The sequence below is a fragment of the Vipera berus genome, assembly GCF_964194415.1.
Source record: "Vipera berus genome assembly, chromosome: 1".
Classification (NCBI taxonomy): Eukaryota; Metazoa; Chordata; class Lepidosauria; order Squamata; family Viperidae; genus Vipera; species Vipera berus.
Window position 1 is genome coordinate 123,364,599 of NC_138202.1, and position 22,133 is coordinate 123,386,731.

General features: G+C 41.9%; 1 protein-coding gene across 1 annotated transcript in view; it reads right to left on the reverse strand.

The window, feature by feature from the left end:
• VIL1 (villin 1) overlaps window positions 1–11,484 on the reverse strand; it is a 38,143-nt gene extending 26,659 nt beyond the window's left edge. The window contains exons 1-5 of the mRNA XM_081312518.1: window positions 11,376–11,484; window positions 7,624–7,717; window positions 4,253–4,327; window positions 2,248–2,444; window positions 101–209 (exon numbers count right to left, since the gene is read on the reverse strand). Of these exons, the coding sequence (XP_081168644.1) occupies window positions 101–209; window positions 2,248–2,444; window positions 4,253–4,327; window positions 7,624–7,698 (456 nt within the window). The 5' untranslated portion in view covers window positions 7,699–7,717; window positions 11,376–11,484. The remainder of the gene's footprint in view (window positions 1–100; window positions 210–2,247; window positions 2,445–4,252; window positions 4,328–7,623; window positions 7,718–11,375) is intronic.
• Window positions 11,485–22,133: the final 10,649 nt, after the last annotated feature.

The window sequence follows — 22,133 nt, forward strand, 5'->3', positions numbered from 1 at the left end:
TTTATGACTCGTGGACTTCAACTCCCAGAATTCCTGAGCCAAGGTTGCCTACCCCTGTACTAACCCTTTCCATCCTCTTCTCCTTTGACCTCTGACCTACCTCTCCAGCCACTACATTTTTCTTCCCCTTTACATGCAGTAGCCGTTGCACATTGTAGGTGTTGGTTTCCACGTGTTGCATGCCTGAGGCCACACCACCCTTCTTATACCTGCAGAAGAAATACAAGGTGATTTGTGGACTGTAGAAGATGTAACTCCACCATGATAATAAGTTCAGTCCTCCACAAAACGAAAACAAAAAGAAATCTGCCCCCAGTATGCCACATAGACAGAGAATCTTTACTATCCAATTTCCTGTATGTCTTCATGTTTTCCTTGCTTTCCACTTCTGTCTTCAGACCATTCAACCATTCACCTTCCTTCAAGCTGCTCTTTGTCATAAACATCACACTAAGTCTAGCCATTCTGATTGGAAACTATGATTTATAGCTCAGCATGTTGTGTGAACCTAACCAAGTATAGTTTATCCACCAAAAAGTGGCTAAGCGTAATGGGTTTGCATGATGAACCGAGTCATAATTATTTTAAATCCATAATTGTAAACCCACAAATATTCATATATTAAGTTCTGCATAAAACATTCAGCTTCTGTGCAATACTATCAATGGGTATTACTGTACTACTTTCTCCATACAGAATTTAAATAATTCTGTATAATAAGCAATACACTTACTCATCTGAAAATGAATATATATTTTTCCCCATCTCTCATTGCAGCAGTGGTGATACCTTTATTCCACTTCTGTTAAAATGTCCTGTGGCTAAAGCTCTTTACCATGGAATGCAATCGTGGTCTTTTGCTTGTTCCAAAGATTATGAATTTCAGCTTGCTTTAAATAACAAGCAATAAAGTTTTTTTAGGCCAGGGGTCTTCAAACTTGGCCCTTTTATAACTTGTGGACTTCAACTCCCAGAATTCCTCAGCCAGCATGCCTGGCTGAGGAATTCTGGGAGTTGAAGTCCACAAGTCATAGAAGGGCCAAGTTTGAAGACCCCTGGTTTAGGCAATTGATCAGAGAAAACCTTGGTATAATTTTGTTTCATTTTTTGATTCTTGAGCAGCCACTCCTGATTCCCTTCCCCTATCTTTTTTATAACTTTGTTTGGAAAAACATTTTTTTAATATATTGGAGGACCACTCCAAGCACATAACAAAACTGACTTGACTTCATGATCGCATGGCTAAACCAATTCTAAGTTTCACCTTACAACCTGTCATGGCCTCCTCAGAGGCCAGTTTGGAGGAGGAGGAGGAGGAGGAGGAGGAGGAAAGTTGGAGCTGGGACCATCCAACAGGGAAGGCACACCAGGAGCTGAGGATGATGCTGTCCCTGGTCCCTCAGGCATTGGGGGAGGTGGTCCACCAAACAGAGAGCTGCCGGCAGTGATACTGATAGGCAGCCAATCTCCTCTGATGAAGAACAGCTGCCTGCTCCACTGATCCAAGGGCAAGGAGGGTGGAGTGTAGGGCTGCAAGGCTACTCATGAGGAGGTCACCCCACCCCTCCTTACAAGGAACACCTGTAGGGGAGTAACTTAAGGAGAAGCCGTGGGGAGTTAGTCTTTGCCAAAACAATTGTTTGTTTTGGCTTACACTCCCCCAGCTTTTATTGTGCCTGTTGCTGTTTGCCTTGCCTGCCTTGGAAGATTGCTCTTCGCATTTTGTTTTGGACCTCGCCCTTTTCTGGTGGCCTGCATTTGGCCTTTGCTTCACTGGGGCTTTGGAACTGCTTCTTTTCTGGGACCTGTTTCTTGTCCTGAGGACTGCCTTGTATTGGGCCTGGACCCTGCTGGTGGATTGGACTTGGAATCCTGGACTTTGCCCTGTGACCGTGCTCCTACTCTGTGGGCTTTCTTTGTACTATAGGGGCTGGCTTTTTTTTGGGGGGGGGTGAGGGTGGCTGTCTTCAGAGTAGTGTGAGGGTGGAGCCTTACTGGTTGTTGGAGGGCCATTGGTTGGAACGTTGTTTAAGAGAAATAAAGAACTCTCTACAGCAGGGGTCTTCAAACTTGGCCCCTTTATGACTTGTGGAGTTCAACTCCCAGAATTCGTCAGCCAGCAGAGCCACTTTGGATAACTGTTGCCTGTCAAGATCTGTTCAACATGGACAGCTCTACTCTTGGATGAAAAAAAAAACCAAAATTATGCAGGCTGGTCCCAAAAGGATGGTACAGAACCTTACGTACACAAGGCCTTGCTTGAAGTAACTCCGAAATGTGTCACTCTCGTAACTTTGGGTCTCACGGTGCTGTACAGCAACTCCACCCAGGTGCTCATCCATTTGTGTTGTGTAAATGGCAGCTGCACCTTGTTCATCTTGAGATGATGAACTACCCAGCCAGAAATGGATGTCATAGGTGAACGTATTCTGAATCTTGTGTGTCTGAGTTAGAAAAAAGGATTAGCTAGCATCAGATCAAGTATGTTCATTTCAAAACCCTGAAATGCTAAACTCAGTTCTGTAAACAACACAGTGCCATACATGATTATTAAGGAAGCTTGCTTACTATTATAAATAGTAACCCACTATTTCATTTCACTTATATTTATTGTCATACAAAACACCCCAACCCTTGGCTCTGGGTCTTCTGTAAAAACAATACGTAAAGTAAATAATTTGTATTTAGTTAAAAATATGGTAAAATAAATAAGGAAGCAGGCCAGTTCTCTTTTTTTTTTAATGATCAACTCTCTTGGTAAGCTTGTAACATTTAACCTGCTTGTATCACATGCCAAGTAACAAGGTATTACAGGATTTGTACTTAGATCTAACTCAATTTCCTCTATGCCTGTATCTCTTATACTAGTATCCATACAGGTATTTCTTCTCATTATGGCAATAACCCAGAATATATACAATGCAAAGAGATGTGTATGCTCACATTTCACAAATAATAAAAAGGTGGGAATGAATAGAATATGGGAAATAGATTTTGGATGTCTACCCTAGTTTTTGGCCAAATATAGCTATCAATGAAGTTTCCAATAAACAAAAATAGCGTAGTAAGGGAGCTAACATACAAAGTGTAACAGCTTTTAAATAAGCAAGAGAAAACTAAGCTTATATTTATCACGATAAATAGAATGTTTAGAATGTTCAAAGTATTGGCTCTTTTTATATTTCAATACTTATAGTAGATTAATTGAGGTCATTGGAAAATTCCATGGTCAGTGGATCTATTCTGATTAAGGTTAGCTCTAATCAATTATCTTGTGGAGATTCAAAAATAATCTTTTAAGATAAGGCAAAAACAAATTATTCCTCATTTGAGAAAGAGTGGTGCTTAACCACACCTGAAAACTAAAGCTGGAGATGAGCTTTGAACTGGGTGTGTTTTAATTAATTACAGTCTTCTCTGAAATATCTGCTGCATCAGCTTTCAGCAGTTTTTCACCTATGTGCAGATTTTAAGTGAGACCTGTGTACTCACACATTTTGCATTATGTACTACTACCACTACTACATTATAACAGAGTTCCCAACCTTTCAGGCTTGGTGGACCGGCTGGGGGTGGATGGAGGAAAGGGGATGATTCCACGTAAGTGGGGGGAAAGCACGCACAGCTCTATTTGCACAAGTGGCAAGCACACAGCCCCGCTGCGTGCACAAATGGAATGTGTGAGTGTACTTGCACGCCACTCATGCAAGTGGGGATGCACACATATGTGCTCACATTTCCCTTCCATGGCCCAGTTCCAAAAGGCTCAAAACCCTGTAGTGGGCTGCGGCCCAAGCGTTGGGGACCCCTGGTATCAATATAATGATCAATCAGTCACAGCAAGTTTTTGACAAAAAGATAAGAAAACCAAATTGTTTTTTGACCTAAAGAAATGATTAAAAAAATACTCAGATAGTCAAATGGAACCTAAATAGGTGTGGTTTTTGAAAACTACCTGCAATTTAATGAGCTCTGGCAGATACCCCAGTGTTAATGTATAACCAGTAATAAGAGTATGTAACATTCCTCCTGTTCTAATTCTGCACTATCAATAGTACAAGATTAGCTGAACTTCCCATGGAAAAAGGCAAGCTTTGCATATCTGTGTCAAATGTTTTTACATTTGTCCCTAGCTATGCACAAGCTTCCATGTCAGCCATCTTCCTCATTCTGAGCTTATTATGTCCCAGCATTCAGTCCCCATAGTTCAGATGATATGAAACACCCCTCTACTTTTCTTAATTCCTTTTACCGCAAGCACAATATAGGCATCCCCTTCATAGAAGTTCCCGTAGGTCTTGGGTGGTATAGGCACCATCTCCATGTTCTGGAAGGAAAAGGGGAACAGAATCAGGAGACTTAAAAAAAAAGATCTCTCATAAACAGGTAGTCCTTGACTTACAACATAGTTAAGCCCAATTTCCATTGCTAAGCAAGGCAGTTGTTAACTGAGCCACGTTTTACACATTTTTTTTGCTGCAGTTATTAAGTGAATCACTGCAGTTGTTAATGAATTATGCGGTCATTAAATGAAATATGGCTTTCCCCCATTGACTTAGATCAGAGGTCTTCAAACTTGTGCCCTTTTATGACTTGTGGACTTCAACTCCCAGAATTCCTCAGCCAGGCATGTTGGCTGAGGAATTCTGGGAGTTGAAGTCCACAAGTCATAAAAGGGCACAAGTTTGAAGACCTCTGACTTAGATTGTTGAAAGGTGGATGGGAAGGTTACAAATAGTGATCACATGACCCTGGGACAGTGCAACAGTCATGAATACATGCCAGTTGCCAAGCACCCGCATTTTGATCATGTAACCATGGGGATGTTTGCAATGGTTGTAAGTGCGAAAACTGGTCATAAGTCCCTTTTTTCAGTGGCATTGTAACTTTGAAGGTCATTAAATGAATGGTTGTAACTTGAGGATTACCTGTATTTTCTCTCCTGCTCTGCTTGTTCTTCCAACAAATTTCTTCAGCTTTTAAAATATATACTGCTCAAAAAAATAAAGGGAACACTTGAACAACACAATGTACTGTATTTAATAGTAGGATGTCTTATTTTCTGTTCCCTTTATTTTTTTTGAGCAGTATATCTTTTCTGTCTATGGAGATTCTCAGTCATCCAGGTCATAGTTGTCCCAAAGGTACTTTTCAAAATGCAATTGGACTTTCTTTATTATTATTTTTTTCCTTGAAGGCATTTCACTTCTTATCCAAGAAGCTGAAGAACTAAAGAAGCTTCTTGGATGAGAAGTGAAAAGTCTTCAGGGGAAAAAAACCAACCCAAAACCCAAGAGAGTCCTGTCACCATTTGAAAAGCCACTTTGGAGGCTACCTTTTATGTCCTTCACTTGAGTCCTACATATTCAATCATATTGCGGCTGGATAGTAAGGTAGACTGCCCAATCTATGTTCTGAAATACCATCCTTCTCCTTCAAAGAATCCCCCTAAAAAAATTTTTTTTTTACAGGATCTCTTGAAACTCCTGATTTCTTGATGGGGAAGGTGGGGAGAGTGATGCAGAATATCATTCCTGGCCAATTCTGGTTTGTTTATGCAATTTCATATTACCTCAGTTTTAGGCCGCTCTAAGCCGTTTATACTACAACAATGCACATAATTAAAACCAGTTATCAAAACAGCAGAACGGTCATCACTGTGTAAAATAACAAGCATTCTACAACGCACTTGTTGTCCCTCAACATTCATTCCCAGTGTCGCATTCTTGTTCTCTGAAGGCCTTCCAGAACAAGCAGGGGTTGTTTTTTTATGAGCCACCCCAAGAGAAAAGGCAGTTCTTGCCCCTGAATGGAGCTGTTTCATAGAAGGGGAGCCTCCGCCAAGATGGCCACCTCCCTGAGATCCAGGTTGCTTTAGAAAATCATACATACAAGTAGCCTCTGCTGGAACCCAGAGAGATTGAAAGAATTGCGCTGGCCAAGAGGATAGGATAATTTTATCATTTTTTTTCCCCTGCTGCGCTTGCAGGAAGATCCATCCTTTAAAACTGCCTTTTGCACAGAGAGGAAAACCCTCGTGTCCGCTATGAGGACTACTATCATAACTTGACTGCAAAAATCCAGGCAGTCTCTAGGGTGGCACCAAGGCCTTTGCTGCCAATTAATAATTGCCTGTATTTTGTATTTTACAGATAGTTCAGGGTGGGGAGGGCTGAACTTAATCGGCTGAAAGCTGACAGCCTGGGGTTTGAGACCTAAGCACTCCATGATGGGGTGATTTCCTGTTACTTGCCCCAGCTCCTGCTCACAGCAGTTTGAAAGCGTGCAAGTGCGAGTAGATAAAAAAAGGTACTACTTCGGCAGAAAGGTAACCATGTACCGTCTGCCTTGGCATATAGCCACACTGACCACATGACCGCAGAAATGTCTTTGGACAAATCTGGCCCCCTCCTCAAAGAAACAGAGACAAGTCCACTATAGAATGCTTTACTTTACCCCTCTACTTCACCTTTACTGTCAGGTAGTCCTTGACTTACTACCATAACAGAGATGAGAATTTCCATGGTTAAGCAAGCCAGTTCTAAATAAGTTGAACTCAATTTTGCAACCTCTTTTGCCATAGTTGTTAAGCGAATCATTGCAACTGTTAAGTGGTCTTTAAGCAAACCCAGCTTTCCCTATTGACTTGGCTGGCCGGAATTTGTCTGGGAAGGTGGGAATCACATAACACCCGCCCCCCGCCCAAGACGCTGCAAACATTGTAAATACATGGCAGGATGCCAAGCACCCAAATGTTGACCACATGACCACAGGGCTGCTGCTGCTGCGTCGGCTGTAAGTGTGAGGACTGGTTGTAAGTCACATTTTTCAGTGCAGTTGTAACTCTGAACAGTCACTAAATGAATGGTGGTAAGTCAAGGACTACTTGTGTAAGGCAGCCCTGCTTAGCATACTTTACTCCATAGAGCAGGCTAGTCCCAAGAAGCTTCCTGTATAAATGTCAAATACGTAGAGCAGAATTGAGCTGGGAAGCATAACAAGAAGGGTGGGAAGCGGGTAGCCCTTTGGGCCTGCTGTCTCTTAACCCTTTCCCTGGCTGCTACCGTACTTACATTCTTACAATATTTTTCCTGAAAATTGTTTCCCATAAAACATGCCCGGATTATTTCTTAAAATAGTGGATTAGCTACCAGCCATTAAGTTCCTTCTATTTTTTTCCAGTTTGCATTAGTTTTTGCTATTATAATTATAACCGATAATAAAATTACTATAAAAGCCTAACAGATAAGGCCAAAACTGTGCTAAGCTTGTAAGCCGCCCTGAGTCTTCGGAGAAGGGCAGGATATAAATGGAATTAAAATAAATAAATAAATAAAAATAAAACAAACATTTAAATTTGAATTTATTACACACAGCCAGTAGGTTCAGTCTTGTGTTTGAAAGAATTCCTTTTTTCTGCAATATTAATATTAGATTTTGGTAACACCTTTTTGACTTTTCTGAGGCTAGCTCCAGGCTCTGGGAAGTTACAAGTTGGGTAGCTCTTGTGGAATGCTGGGACGTAAGAATACCACCAACGGCTGGTTTCCTCTACAGAGTACCTCTTTCCATCCGTTCTATGGACTACTGTGCACTTTTGTGCATATTCACATTCATTCTCACCTCGATTCTCCATATCTGAAGTCCAGGTGTGGTTTTGTTCAGAGTCTTGGTGACCTTACTATTAAGTTCCGGCATGACGACCAATCCTTTGTACCTGGATTTGAACAGGGAATGGAAAAGAACATTAACAACGATCAAGGTCATAAACAGTATGTGCCAAATTGTATTTGAACTTCCCAGATGTAACTTGGCCAGCCTTGGAATCCCCAGGCTTCATCTCTGCAGTACTTGGTTCTAATTAGCTGGATATTGTTTTTGTTTATTTGTTTATTTATTTACAGACAGAAAAGGAATATCTTACCATTTGTATTCATTCAGCTCATGTGCTTAAATGAACGCTTCAAACTTCCTTGGGGATGCTAAACCTGTACAGCTTGAGCATCAATAGTTAGCAAGTCCAGTTTTGGAGAATGACGATCCTAATTATTAGGCAGATAAACTCAGTGAAGTGTGCATCTTAAGAGAGACTGAGAGCACACAAGGTTTTGCTTTCATCTAGTCTGTGATTTTTGGGGCAGGCCTTTGAGCATCCTTGGGAATTTTCCAGTAAGGAGAAAAGTTCCAATGGAGGTTATAATTATCAATGCACATTTTGCTCCAGGACATTTGCGTAATTTCCTTATGTATGTGCTTTTTTGGTAATATGCCATAACAGAAACCCAGCGTGGAAGTCTTAAAAATAGATTTAATATGCCTGGGCCACACTATCTTTTGTCGTCATTGCTGTTGTTCACTTGACAATTTCAGATAATTTTTGAAGAAATGTATCCCAACTTCTGGAAGAGGAACATGGAAATCAAGACAAATTGCTGGTCCATTTGTCTCAATATTGTCTTCATTGACTGGCAGCAAGTTTTTAGATGGGAATCTCTTCCAGCATTTTCTGGAGAAGCCAGGAATTACATTTGGTGCTTCCTGCTCACATTCCTGAGCTGCAGTCATTCCCTCACTCTTGGAAACATTAATGAGAATTCTCGGAACGTTCAGTGGAATCAGTGGGAAAGTTTTTTGCAACGCAATGGGCAGAAATTGCTATGTCTGGTATAGTTTGCTATCATGTTTGACAATCAGCAGCTTTCTTCATTGGCTAACATAACACAATTTTTAAATTGCTTCAGTTTTAAGCCATTGCAATCTTTTGTCGAAGTAGCTGAACTTTATATTAGGGTCTGCTGGAAATTTCTCATCTTTTAATTGCGGGTTATGTGGTGGTCTGGGGCAGGAAGTGGGGCTAATCAACTGTGGTGATACAAGTAGTCCTTGACATACGATGATTTGTTTAGTGACCATTTGAAGTTGCAACAGAACTGAAAAAAGTGACTTATGGCCATTTTTGACCTGCATAACTGTTGCAGCATCCCTGTGGTCACCTGATCAAAATTAAGATGCTTGGCACCTGGCGTGCATTTATGACTGTTGCAGTGTATCAAGGCCATGTGATCACCTTTTGCGAACTTCTGACAAGCAAAGTCAATGGGTAAGCTACCTCCATTTAAGAATCGCATTACTTCTTTAATAAATGCAGTGATTAGCAAGGGTGTCAAACTCAATTTCATTGAGGGCCGCATCAGCATTGTGGTTGCCCTCAGGGGGCCGGGTGGGCGTGGCCAGGGTGGGCGTGGCCTACTGGGTGGGTGTGGCCAGCTCTACATCGTTGGCATCAAGGGTGCCTATGGGGGCCTGGGCAGGAGTGGGACAGATCTGAGGGTCTCTGGCAGGAGGAGGGTCTCTGGGCCAGGGCCAAGGCAGTGGGGGCCGTTCCCTCACGGTTTCCAGGATGGCTTCGCGGGCCGCATGAAACCACTTTGCGGGCCGGATCTGGCCCCCGGGCCTTGTGTTTGACACGTCTGGATTAGGGCAAGAAAGGTCCAAAATGGGGCAAAACTCACTTCATAACTGTATAGCTTAGGTACAGAAATTTTAGGCTCAGCTGTGGTCCATTATTCAAAGATTATCTGTAGAGTTAAACCTGACTGATAAGGGAGACTTAAAAGCTTCAGCTGTTGTTGGAGAAATGACTTTCCAATATCTGTCACACCATTACCCATCCGTGGTTGCAATAGGGCAGGGGTAGGCAACCAAGAAAACCAAGATCATGGCATCCAGCCCTCTCAATTTCTGGCAAATAGATGGGGAAGAAATGGAGGTAGTGACAGATTTTATTTTCCTGGGCTCCAAGATCACTGCAGACGGGGACTGCAGCCAAGAAATTAAAAGACGCTTGCTCCTGGGGAGGAAAGCCATGGCAAATCTAGACAGCACCCTAAAAAACAGAGACATCACCCTGTCAACAAAAGTGTGTATAGTCAGGGCTATGGTCTTCCCAGTTGCAATGTATGGCAGTGAAAGTTGGACCATAAAAAAGGCTGAGCGCCAAAGAATTGAGGCCTTTGAACTGTGGTGCTGGAGAAGACTCCTGCGAGTCCCTTGGACTGCAAGGCGATCAAACCGGTCAGTCCTAGAGGAGATCAACCCTGACTGCTCTTTAGAAGGCCAGATCCTGAAGCTAAAACTCAAATACTTTGGCCACCTAATGAGAAGGAAGGACTCACTGGAGAAGAGCCTAATGCTGGGAAAGATTGAGGGCAAGAGAAGAAGGGGACGACAGAGAATGAGGTGGCTGGATGGAGTCACTGAAGCAGTAGGCGTGAGCCTAGATGGACTCCAGAAGATGGTAGAGGACAGGAAGGTCTGGAGGAACGTTGTCCATAGGGTCGCGATGGGTCGGACACAACTTCGCAGCTAACAACAACAGGCAACCTGGGCTCTTTTATGACTCATGGACTTCAACTCCCAGAATTCCTGAGTCAGCTTTGCTGACTCAGGAATTCTGGGAGTTGAAGTCCATGAGTCATAAAAGAGCTGAGGTTGCCTACCCCTGCAATAGGTCAAATCTAAGCAAATGCAGCTATTACCTTATTAGGCACCCTAATTCTCAAATGACAGCCTTCAAAGGAACCTCCTTAATCCCATGGAAAGGCTCACTTGGTTCTTTCTGAATCTAAGACTCTGCATTCTGCATTTTCTTTGCCAATCCCTTCCATCCAAAGCATGGACTAACAGATCTACCATCTATGGGAAGCTTTTCCTTCCTTCCTTCCTGAATGTGACTCTTCCCTTCTCAATCCAAAGGTCCACACAGATTCTCCAGCTAGACTGCAAAATCTTAATTTGTGCATTAACAAATTTAAGAGGGGTCCTTGGTGCTCTCTGAGCTTGCTTGTTTCCTTGCAAACGTCTTTCATTACCCAAACCAGGTGACATCAACAGTGCACTGATGATGTTATCTAATTTAGGTAATGAAACGTCGGCAAGGTAACGAGCAAGCTCAGAGAACACCAAGGACCCCTCATTTTTCAACCCCGAGCTATAAATATTCTCCTTTATTGGTACAAAATTAAGAGTTATACAGGAGGATTCTGCTATCCTCAGTTCAGAAAGGCTTCTCATACTGAGGGAACCGATGACAGCACTGGAATCAGAGCAGCTGAAGAGAAGCCTCCTGTTTGGATTGTAAAGCTTGTGGTTTTTCTCAGCTATTACACTGCAAACACACAGCTTTCATTCCTTATCTTGGAGCACGGCAACCCTGATATTATATAAACCAAGATGGAGCATGGACAAGCTGGGGTTCAGGCTCCACCAGAATGCAACATACACACACCTCAACCCACTCCCCACAGTTCCTGATCTGGTCCAGTGGGGCCAGTGTCAGGAGCGAGCTCTCTACATCCCCAGAACAAACCTCTTACCTTGGCTGTGGTGTCTGCTTAGTGGGCACGCAGCACCTTGGAGAAAGACTGTGCCTGAACAGAGGAAGTGCCAGGGCGACCTTTGTTCCTTCCTTCCCTCTGCCGCCACCAGCCTTTGCCATATAAGGGCAGGAATGCCTAGGAAGGAAAGAAGGAGAGCCAAAGTCCCTGCAGATCCACCTGAGTTGTGTCCTTGGCCTGGGTAAGATCTAGCTTGCAATTGAAAGACTACTCATCTGTTCTTTCAGAGGAAGCCTGCCTCACCTGTGACCTCCAGAGAAACAAATGCAGCCTGCTTGCCACTTTATGATGGTAACACCCCACCACCACTTTTTTTCAATCCTGGGCAAAAAAGATGGATGGATGGACGGTTCATTGAGTGTCCTTGAGTAGCTGTAAGTTTGCCCTCAGACAGGCTGGTCATCATTTCATTGCATTTAATTTACTCTTCCTCCTGGATCCTTGTCTTCCTGCTAATTTGGAAATAACAAACCAGATTGTCAATTCCTCCCCTGAGGCTCAGAACAAATCATTTCCTTCATAATAATGATATACTCCCCAAAGGAGTAATGCTTCTGTTTTTTATTTTTAAAAAGTTATCATTCTTTTTGTCTTGTTTAGTTTATATTATTCTTATGTAGTTATTTATTATTTATTATATTTCTTTCCTGCTTTTCTTCCAAGAGTTCAAGACAGCTTATAGGGCCGTGGTGGCGAACCTATGGCACGTGTGCCACAGGTGGCATGCAGAGCCCTTTCCGTGGGCACTCATGCCGTTACCCCACTCCTATGCCTTCAGCTGGGTTTTATAAAACCTTTTCATTTTAGGCCTCTGCTGCCATGTGCAAAAAAAAGGTTCAGTCAATCAATCAATTTCAACTTCTCATGGGGAAAAAAAGATCTTGCAAAGTTGGAATTGATTGATTGAACTTTTTAGTCCCACCCAGTCTGCCATTACCACCGCAGCCACGCCCGTCCAATGTGCCATGCCCACCCAATGGGCCACACCCACCCAATGGGCCATGCCCACCCGGCACCCGACGATACATAAGTGGGTTTTGGGTTGCAGTTTGGGCACTTGTTCTCTAAAAGGTTTGCCATCACTGTTATAGGGGGTTATCCCTGCAATTGTTCGTCACAAGATAGGCTGTGTTAAGAGTGAGTAATTGGCCCAAAGTCAAACAGTGAGTTTCCATGTGAATCTGGACCTTCCCAGACTCAGTCCAATATTTTAACCATTATGGTTGTTTTGTGATTAGACAGACTGGCAATTATTTTGTGAAAGAACATGAGAATTAGACTCACTCTTTATTATCTACCCTGTAAACATAAAGCTAATTTATCTGCTCTGGAAAAATTACTCAAGAGTAAAGAAGGACAAAAGATAAGCAGGCCGAAAATGTCCAATTGAAATACAGGTCCAGATTTTCTGAGAACGAATTGCATGCAATTGAAACAAATCAAATTAAATAGTTTTATTATGATCATAGATCAGAAAAGAGTACATAGTTGAAACATTGTCCTCTGGGAAAAGTTCAGTCTTTTTGTCTGAATGTAGTAGTAGAATGTCACGTGGAGGAGACAAAAGTGGTTTCCAAGTGCCAAAGGAAATTTGACACTGAGTAGACCAAAGTCAAATACTTCCTCAGTGGTCTCAAATTTTAACAGCTCAGCGAAATCTTAGTGCCAGCTAGTACAGCCAACATTCTCAGTAATGTAAATACAAATGATTTTTGCCTTGCCTTTATAATATTTTATTTTCTGCTGTAGCACCCGTCCTGTGGAGGAACATCATACCCACCCCAGCCCCAGGTGAGACGGGCCCCATCCTAGTTGTCCTTTCAGACATCCCTCAAAACCTGGAGGGTCAACAGGTCTGAAGGAAATGGTTATTTAATGAGGTGGCATCATTGTTTTTAATATCTGATGCTTTCACTTAGCCTTTTAATAATAATATCATTTTAATTGTGAAACTTTTAAAATATCATTTCATTTTTTTTATTGTATGCCACCCAAAGTCAAATTTTGTGAGATGGGCAGCCACATAAATAGGATAAAGAAATAAATGAAATTTATCAAGTTTATCAAATTGTTTTGATTTTGCAAGAATATTTCCCACAACATAATCTCAACAATCGCGAGTGAAACAGGAGTTGTCCCAAATTTGGCACATTACTTTTCATACAGCCTGTTCTGACTATATTATACTCTTTCAGGATATAATATCTATATTTACTGTAAAAATGGCGTTCATGAGAGAGTACATCTTTTCTCTTTTACCCTGAGAGGTTATAGTTTATTCACATGTGGTATCTATAATATAGGGACATTGATGATTATGCAACATAGATGATTTTCCTATAATGAGGAAATCAGATATAGAAAATAAGGTTCTGTAATGGTTATATGGAAGAGAAAAACCAACTTGAGGTATAGGGATTAGTTGGACCAACCCCTAGCCATGGAAATTCACTGGGCTATTAGTTAAATAATATGTTATTATGTAAAGCAATGCAAGGAAAAAGCATTATGTATGTTGCCTTAAGCACCTGAAGGAAAGACAAGGTACAAATGAATGAACGAATAAATGAATTAACTGTGGCAATTGAGTTTGTCATGTGAGGATAAGAAAGAATGCATTATTAACGTTCTTTCACCACTACTCTCAAAATAGCTAGTTCTTTGAGTTTGCCTTTCAAGGTTTAAAAGTTTGGGAGAATGGAATACTTACATGTCTCTTCCTGAAAAATGGGAGACATGACATGTATTCGAAAATTGACTATGTTGCACTCCTATAAGTTAGTACGTGAAACTATAGTTGCCGGCATCGATTCCCCTCCGCCCTGTGCGTTCCCACAGAGAGGGCCTCCTCAGGGTGCCGCCAGTCAGGGAATGCCGACTGGTGGCCCCCAGGGGGAGGGCCTTCTCTGTGGGCGCTCCGGCATTATGGAATCAACTGCCGGTGGAGCTCCGGATGGCACCAGACCTCCGAACTTTCCGTCGGGGCCTGAAGACCCACCTGTTTGAAATAGCTGGTCTGGCCTGATGGGGGATTATGGGTTTTTAATTGTTTTTTAAATTTGTATTACTGTTTTAATTGGGCATGGGTTTAATCCTTTTTTAATTTTTGTATTGTCTTTTTTATATATGCCCTGTGAACCGCCCTGAGTCCCTACCAAGGAGAAGGGCGGTATATAAATCAAATAAACTATAACTATAACTATAACTATAACTATAGTGCCCAACCTTTAAATATACTCTTTTGAAAATGGTTGGTTTTGATGGTCAAAACCTGGGAAAAATTCACCTTTTCTAAGAAAGAAAAGACAGGAGAACTTATAGGTTAGAATAGTGGGAGTTCTGATTTGAAAAAAACAAATACTAGTCAGTGACCACGTTATTCTCTTGTGCTATTATATTGCTAAACATCAGTCTCACAAAACTGAAATCAAAATCGTGAATGTGGTGTATTCAAAAAAGCATTGAGTTCCTTAGTGCAAATGGTCTAACTTTCAAGTTACCATTGGGGGGGGGGGAGGAGTGGGAGGGGAGAAACAAAAGAAGCATATGTCTTTTGTTCCTTGTCACAAAGCTTAAGTACACATCCAGAGCAGAAAGACATCTTAATAGTATCCCTTCAAGGAAGAGGCTGAGCAGCTGAAACAATATGGGAGAACAAGGATCCAGAATTGATAATTAAAGGGCAAAATGTCAGAGAGGTTTTCTTTGAGCAGTTCTTAAATGGCGAAGACCTGGCAGAGTTGTCTTCTAAGCTAGAATGATAGTTTGGGAGTTTCAAGGAACATTCTGGCTTCAGAGAGAGGCAAATGTAGTTTGCTGGTTGACCCACCTGCTTATTCCAATATCAACCAGCTGTTCCTCCGTTTATGGTGCCAATAAAAATAAATAGCAAATGGAGAAGAGAAAACATTTATGATGTTGACTCTGCCCAAGCTTGTGGGACTCTCTACTTTCTTTTACAACAGCTTAGAAGTTAATTAAAGCATGAAAAGAGCCAGGTAGTTCATGGACATTACATCTCATTATATTTCTGGAATAACTTTGTTCCCAGTTATCTTTGTCCTTGATGCTGTGTAGACATATCCATTCAAACTTCCAGACTCATTTTGGGAGATGCTACTGTGCAAAGGGATGTCTGGTGGGTTAGGCTGAGCTACAACAAAAGTGCACTTAAAGAAAAGGCATGCGCATGGATACAGATAAAAAAACTATTGTGGGAAAAATGGAAACAAAGATAAACCAAGTTGATGGGGAAGAGCATGAAAATTGACAGATGACTGAGCTGCCCAAATGACTAAATAAACATGAAGGCTGGAAACAAACTAAAACTAACAGCAGAAACAAATAATATTCTGATACCTTCAAGGCTGATTTTATTTCTTTATTTATTCAATTTCTATATCCGCCCATCCCAATCCAGCTGATTTATTATAGCATAAGCTTTGGTGAATTACCATCTACATCAGGGGTGTCAAACTCAATTTCATTGAGGGCCGCATCAGCATTGTGGTTGCCCTCAGGGGGCTGGGTGGGCGTGGCCTACTGGGTGGGCGTGGCTAGAGTGCGTATGGCCTACTGGGTGGGCGTGGCCAGCTCTACATCGTTCGCATCAAGGGTGCCTATGGGGGCCTGGGCAGGAGTGGGACAGATCTGAGGGTCTCTGGCAGAAGGAGGGTCTCTGGGCCAGGGCCAAGGCAGTGGGGGCCGTTCCCTCATTGTTTCCAGGATGACTTCACTGGCCACATGAAACCACTTCACGGGCCGGATTTGGCCCCCGGGCCTTGTGTTTGACACGTCTGATCTACATCATCAAGCGTATGATTACCGTCTTGGGAGAGAGAAATATTCTGTAACATTCATCGCTGAGTTGGGTGAACTTATACTAACTGGAGAAATTTGAGGAAAATAAAATGTAAAGACCGTGAAATTGTCTCTCAGTGCTAATCCACTAAAGATAACAGCTGGGTGTGACTGAGACACTCCTGCACTGATGTGCTGATTCCAATATTGGACACTTCTACTTAACCACTGGCCCTTGACCTTTTAACTTTGGGAAAAGTTCATGGCCGCACACAAAGATCCACACTCTTGCTTTGTAGGGGATGGGCAGCACAAAAATTTAGTTCTGGTAGCTTTCGTGCCTCCGGGACCCATTGTTTCTTTATTTCATTTGCTTCTTTGAGGACATCCTGCTCTGTCATAGCTTCTACTTCAGTTCCTCCTAAAGAATGGCCCTGGGGAAAGGCTGGAGTGGGTGAGGAATGGTGTCAAGGCATTGCAGCCTTTTGCGTTTAGAAGGGAGGGGGAAATCCTGGAGTTGTGCCAAGGTGAGAATTCCCTTCAATGCAATATCAGTCACCCTGCAGCTCAACCCCCCCCTACCCCCCAAAGCTGTCCTTATCACCCATTCTTTGTAGCACTGACAAAAATTAACAGATTTCAGAGCACTGTAGTCTTTGTATACGGAAAGGACCTTTAAATGTATCCCATTCCTCTTAAATGGCCAATTTCAATGTTCTTTAACATTAATAAATAGATAAATATAAAATGGCAAGTTGGCTAGACAACCATTCATTTTAATAGGTCCCCGTGTAACAATGAAGTAGGGATGTGACATGGTGTTACTTTCAGCAACACCTTCAAGGTTACAGATAAATGCTGTTTCTGTTGTCCTCTGCATTACTAGTCTTAATAGGTCCATACAGCTCTTTAGCCATGAAAAGCAACAACAGAAGATTTTTCTTTCTACTGAGATGTCTGTTGGTTTCTGCATAGTTTCTAGTTCTTATTCCCTGTTGAAAAGTAGATGTATATTAATTATATATTTGTCTTGGAGTCTTGGAAATAAGTGACAATATACTGGAGTAAATCAATCTCTCTCTTTATCATATACAAACACAACTACTGCATGCAGGCTTACTTTTGCACACGGCTAGGCTAAGTAATATGATCCAAATAATTGGGATTTCAATCCTCATCTACCTCATGACATGGTTAATGGCAAAGGAAAGGAGAGTTATGATTTGAGATCTCTGGGAGATACCTGGATGGTTATCTCAAGTCTATGTCAGTTGATTAAAACAGGGGTCCTCAATCCCCGGTCTGTGGCCCTCTGCCAGTCCATAGCCTGTTTGGAACTGGCCACAGAAGTGGTGGGCAAGTGCACATGCACGCAGCTGCATTTGTGAAAACAGTGTGCGCACACGTGAAACCATCCCCTCTCCTCCCTTCTTGCCACTGCTGCCATCTCCGCCGGTTTGCCAAGCTGGAAAGGTTGGAGAACTCTGCATTAAACCATCAGCCTTTAACCTTTCACAAGGTCAAATGTTTTGTGTATTGATCCAGTTCTGTTTCAAATGTTCTCCCGAATGAGAAGATTCAGCCATTCACACATCATGAAAAGCCATGATTTGCTTAACCATATTATCATCTAGGCTATTCTTAGACTTAGTTGGATTTGTATAATCAGCTGTACCCAAACTAAACAAACCACATTTTGACTTGTACGTGTAAAGCCATCCACTCTCTGTACAAAAGAAAGTATCTTCCAGGACTTGCTTTTGTTGGACAAGCACAGATAGAAAATCACAGGACTAGAAGCATGACATCCAGTGGATCAGCTGGGTATAATCTCTAAAAAGAACTTCAAAGTTGCTCAGTGTGAAATGGAGGAAGCTGGGGACCTGAGAAAAAAAAATAGGTACTAACATCCTCTGCCTGGCCCAATTTCTCTTTTAAGATCCTTCATAAAATTCCCTAAAATGACCATTTATCATAGCAATTAAAAACAAGATAATAAAAATATAGTTGTGTTTGTGCTGACCTTGTTGCTAGTTTTCTCTAGAAGGCTGTAGAATTCTGTTCAATCACCTTTTCTAAACTCCTCATTAAGAACCTGTTATATACTTGCTGTCCTTCCACACAAGGCATACATTCAAACAGCTACATTTCTCCTTTCTGTCTGAAAGATCACACTAACTATGGTGTATGACTATGAGCAGGTAGCATTAGGAACTAATGGGAAAAATGGTGGTTCTCCAGATGTGGCAAGACTCCAACTCTCATCAGCCTGGGTGCCAGCATAGGGAGGATAGAAGTTCTAGTTTAATCAAATTTGGAGAAATTCCTTCTTCCAGCTGTAAAAGTGCTGTTAAATATACTAATCTGCCTACCATCCACATACTTTTAGTAAGGACAATACACAAAGAGCAGCCAGTTGTGTGTATCTATTGCTCTAGTCACCCTGTGGCTTGACTACAGCAATGCTCTCTGTCTTTGAAGGTCATCCCGAAGCTTCAAGTAGTCCACAAGTAATGGGCATGCTTCCGTTTCACAAACTGCACTGGTTGTCAATTTACTTCTGGGTGTAATTCAAGGCAATAGGGGCCTGGTCATTGAAGGACTGCCTGTTTTCCATGATATCTGTCCTGCTGATTCAGTTTTGCAGGTTCAGTGTATTCTGTCTTCCTTCAGTTAAACTATATAATCTCTCAGGACCCTGTGGGCATATATTCTCTGTAGTAGGGCCTGCTCTCTGGGACAAAGTTTCCCCAAAGATCTGGATGGCCCTGACTCTGCAGTTGTTTGCAACAGCCTTGGAGACTTGACTCTTCACTCAGCCTTCAGCGAGGGAGGGGGCGATCCCTCACTTCCTTACACTTGCCACTTTTTTTCCTTCATTGTTTATGTGTATTGTAATTTCTTTCTTCGATTATTATGAGTCACCCAGGGAGGGGTGGCATACAACTGTAATACTTATTTATTATTATTATGGCCCATTCTACAGTCAGCCAAATGTTTAGACTGGGTTTGGTGTTTTTAACCACCTATCTAGTCCTTCCTAAGAACTCTGGGATAGCCAGATATTATTTAATCTTAAAGTTATTGCTGCAGGATGTAAGCTGCTCCAAGTAAAGCTGCCTTTTGTAATTGACTGGTGGTGATTTTTGTCAATGCCCATGGTATTCAAAGAGCTCCAGAAATTTTGGAATTTCACCCAAGGCACCTATAACTATTGGTACCATCTTTGCTTTCTTCCTTGCCCCAGTTGTTCTACCTCTATTTGCAGGTCTTTGTATTTGGTGATTTTCTCAAGTTTTTTCTCTTCTCTTCTCATCCACTATCCAGACTTTTTTGTCTTTCTTATCAACAATTGTCAAATCTGTGGTATTACGTGGCTTATTATTATTACTTTAATGGATTTTTCTAGATTTAGAAAAGTCACAGCTGTTGCCAGCACCTTACTGAGGTTTTCTATATTGGAAGCTAAGTAGAGTTGGAATAGGTTAGAACTTGGAAGAGAGACAAATAGGGCTATAGACTGAGCTTGGAAAATGAATAACATCTTGGAAGAAAGATGTGGCAAAAAAACTTTTGCACTGTTGCAAAGAAAGTAATATCTCTCTCTCCATGAAGTCATGAGAGCAGTGTGAAAGAAACATTTACTATAGACTGAGTTGCTAAAGTTGAGGTTAGAACAGAATAGAGCTGGAAAGGGACCTTGGAGGTCTTCTAATCCAGCCCCCTGCTCAAGCAGGAGAACCTATAGTACCATCTCAGACAAGTGACTGTATAGCCTCTTTTTAAAAATCTCCAGTGATGGAGCGCTTATGATTTCTGGGGGCAAGCTATTCCACTGGTTAATTGTCCTCACTGTCAGGAAGTTTCTCCTTAATTCCAGGTTGCTTCTCTCTTTGCTCAGTTTCCAACTATTGCTTCTTGTCCTGCCTTCTGGTGCTTTGGTGAATAATGTGAATAACATTATTCCTCCTCTCAAACAGAAGGAGTTGGAAGTAAGCTATATCTCACAGAAAAGTATGCCTTCTAGTAAAAGTTATTAATCTGAAAAAGAGCTACCATCCAGATTGCTTCTGATTTTGAGCTGTTCTACACCAACATGGCCCTTCTCCTATAATGTCCTCTAGCCATTGAATTAGCAGTTTTTTCTTCTAATAATTCTTGATTCTTTTTCCTATAAACCTATTTCTGAAACATATTCAGCACTTGCCCGTAGTCATTTCTGCAAAGCCTCTTACTCGATTTTTCTCCAATTTACAATGAATCTAGTTTTACAGTGAAACTTATCTGGTTGAAATACGTATGGAAAGAAAATGCCTGGCCTATTCTTGTGTCTCAAAGCTGACAATCGAACCAGAGTTAAACATCCCATACTTGTCTTTCAAGCTGCGGTTAGGGGTACAGAGGAGGTCCATAATCTGGGAAAGCCAACCAACCCACCATTTGTATGAGGTAAAGGCAAAAATATCTTGCAGCTTACCTGGTGCTGTGGGTGTCTGTTTTAAATTGCCCCCCAATTTTAATTCTTTTCTGGAGTTTGTTGCAGGTTTTCGTTGCTAGGCTCTCCTCTGAGAGAGAGAGAGAGAGAGAGAAGAGGGGGGGGGAGGAGGGAGAGCCAGTGGCCAACCCTTGGATTATGCTGCTCCAGTAGACAACCAGCTTTTGCTCAACCTCCCCCACACACCAATCTTTCATTCTGGCCTCTAATGAGCTGAATTCCAGCAAGTACTGACTGAAAGATGGTGAACACGGCTAGGGAAGACAGTAGCCCATTAATGGATTCTCTCTCTCTCTCTCTCTCTCTCTCGCTGTGTGTGTGTGTGTGTGTGTGTCTCTCCCTGTGTTTTTTTGCGAGATAATAATATCTAAAAAGAGGGACAGAGACAGATCAGAGGCTGAGAAACAAACAAGGCAAAGAATACAGGGTTTGGGGCTGCCTCTGAGTTGAAAGAATGGCTGAGGTCAAAAGCACAATAGAAGACACACAGAGATGCATTCGGCTTCAGTACTAGATTCAATTGGGTTGCACATTGTGGCTGGATTTTGGATCACAGCATAGGGTCCCTACAGTTAAGATCTCCCTCTCCAAAATGTCTGCTTGGAGCCAGGGGCAATTTTCCACCCCAGCAGTAACAGCACACCAATCTGCATCAGTTCTTAAGCTGACATATGCATTACTGCTGTTCCTCACAGTATCCTTTCCCTATTTCTTAAAAAAAGGGTTAAAATCAGAAAGTAAGCAACTGGATACAGACAGATTTATAGATGTTCATTTAATTATTTTTAAATTATATTGTTACTCTCTGTAAAGAAATGATGCTTGGTTCCACTGTTAACCACAGTGGTCGAACTGCAACTGCTTAGAAATCATTTAGATCTGGATTCTAAAACTATGTTACTACACCACTGGTGCCTGGTTAGATCTCTGCAGATCTAACTCAATGGATGAGTAAACAATTAATAGTTGAAGCTTCAGAATACATTGAGAAATGCAGCTGGGGGGGAGGCAGATCCCCATTTTAAGGGTGGTGATTTAATTTGGAGAACTATAGTTGTGCTTTAAAGGGAAACCAATTCCCACCACCACCACCAACAGTGTGTTATAAGAAAAAAAGGGGGGGTGGATAAAACCTTTAGAACTCTATAATGCACATGTTCAGGAATGATCCAGAATCTGGTGACAAATTACTCAGTTTAATTCAAGTAGCAGCCATGCATGTGTATCTGAAAGCAGCAACAGGGTGGGTGGTGTTTTTTTTAATGTCTTTGAGTGACTTTTGGCTCCTGGAAAAGTGTCTGCAATTTTCTTGGTAAGGTTTCAGATATGGCTTGCCATTGTCTTCTTACTAGGACTGACAGAGTGTGACTGATCCGAGGTCACCCAGCTGGCTTTGTGCCCAAGGCAGGACTAGAATTCACAGTCTCCTGGTTTCTAGCCTG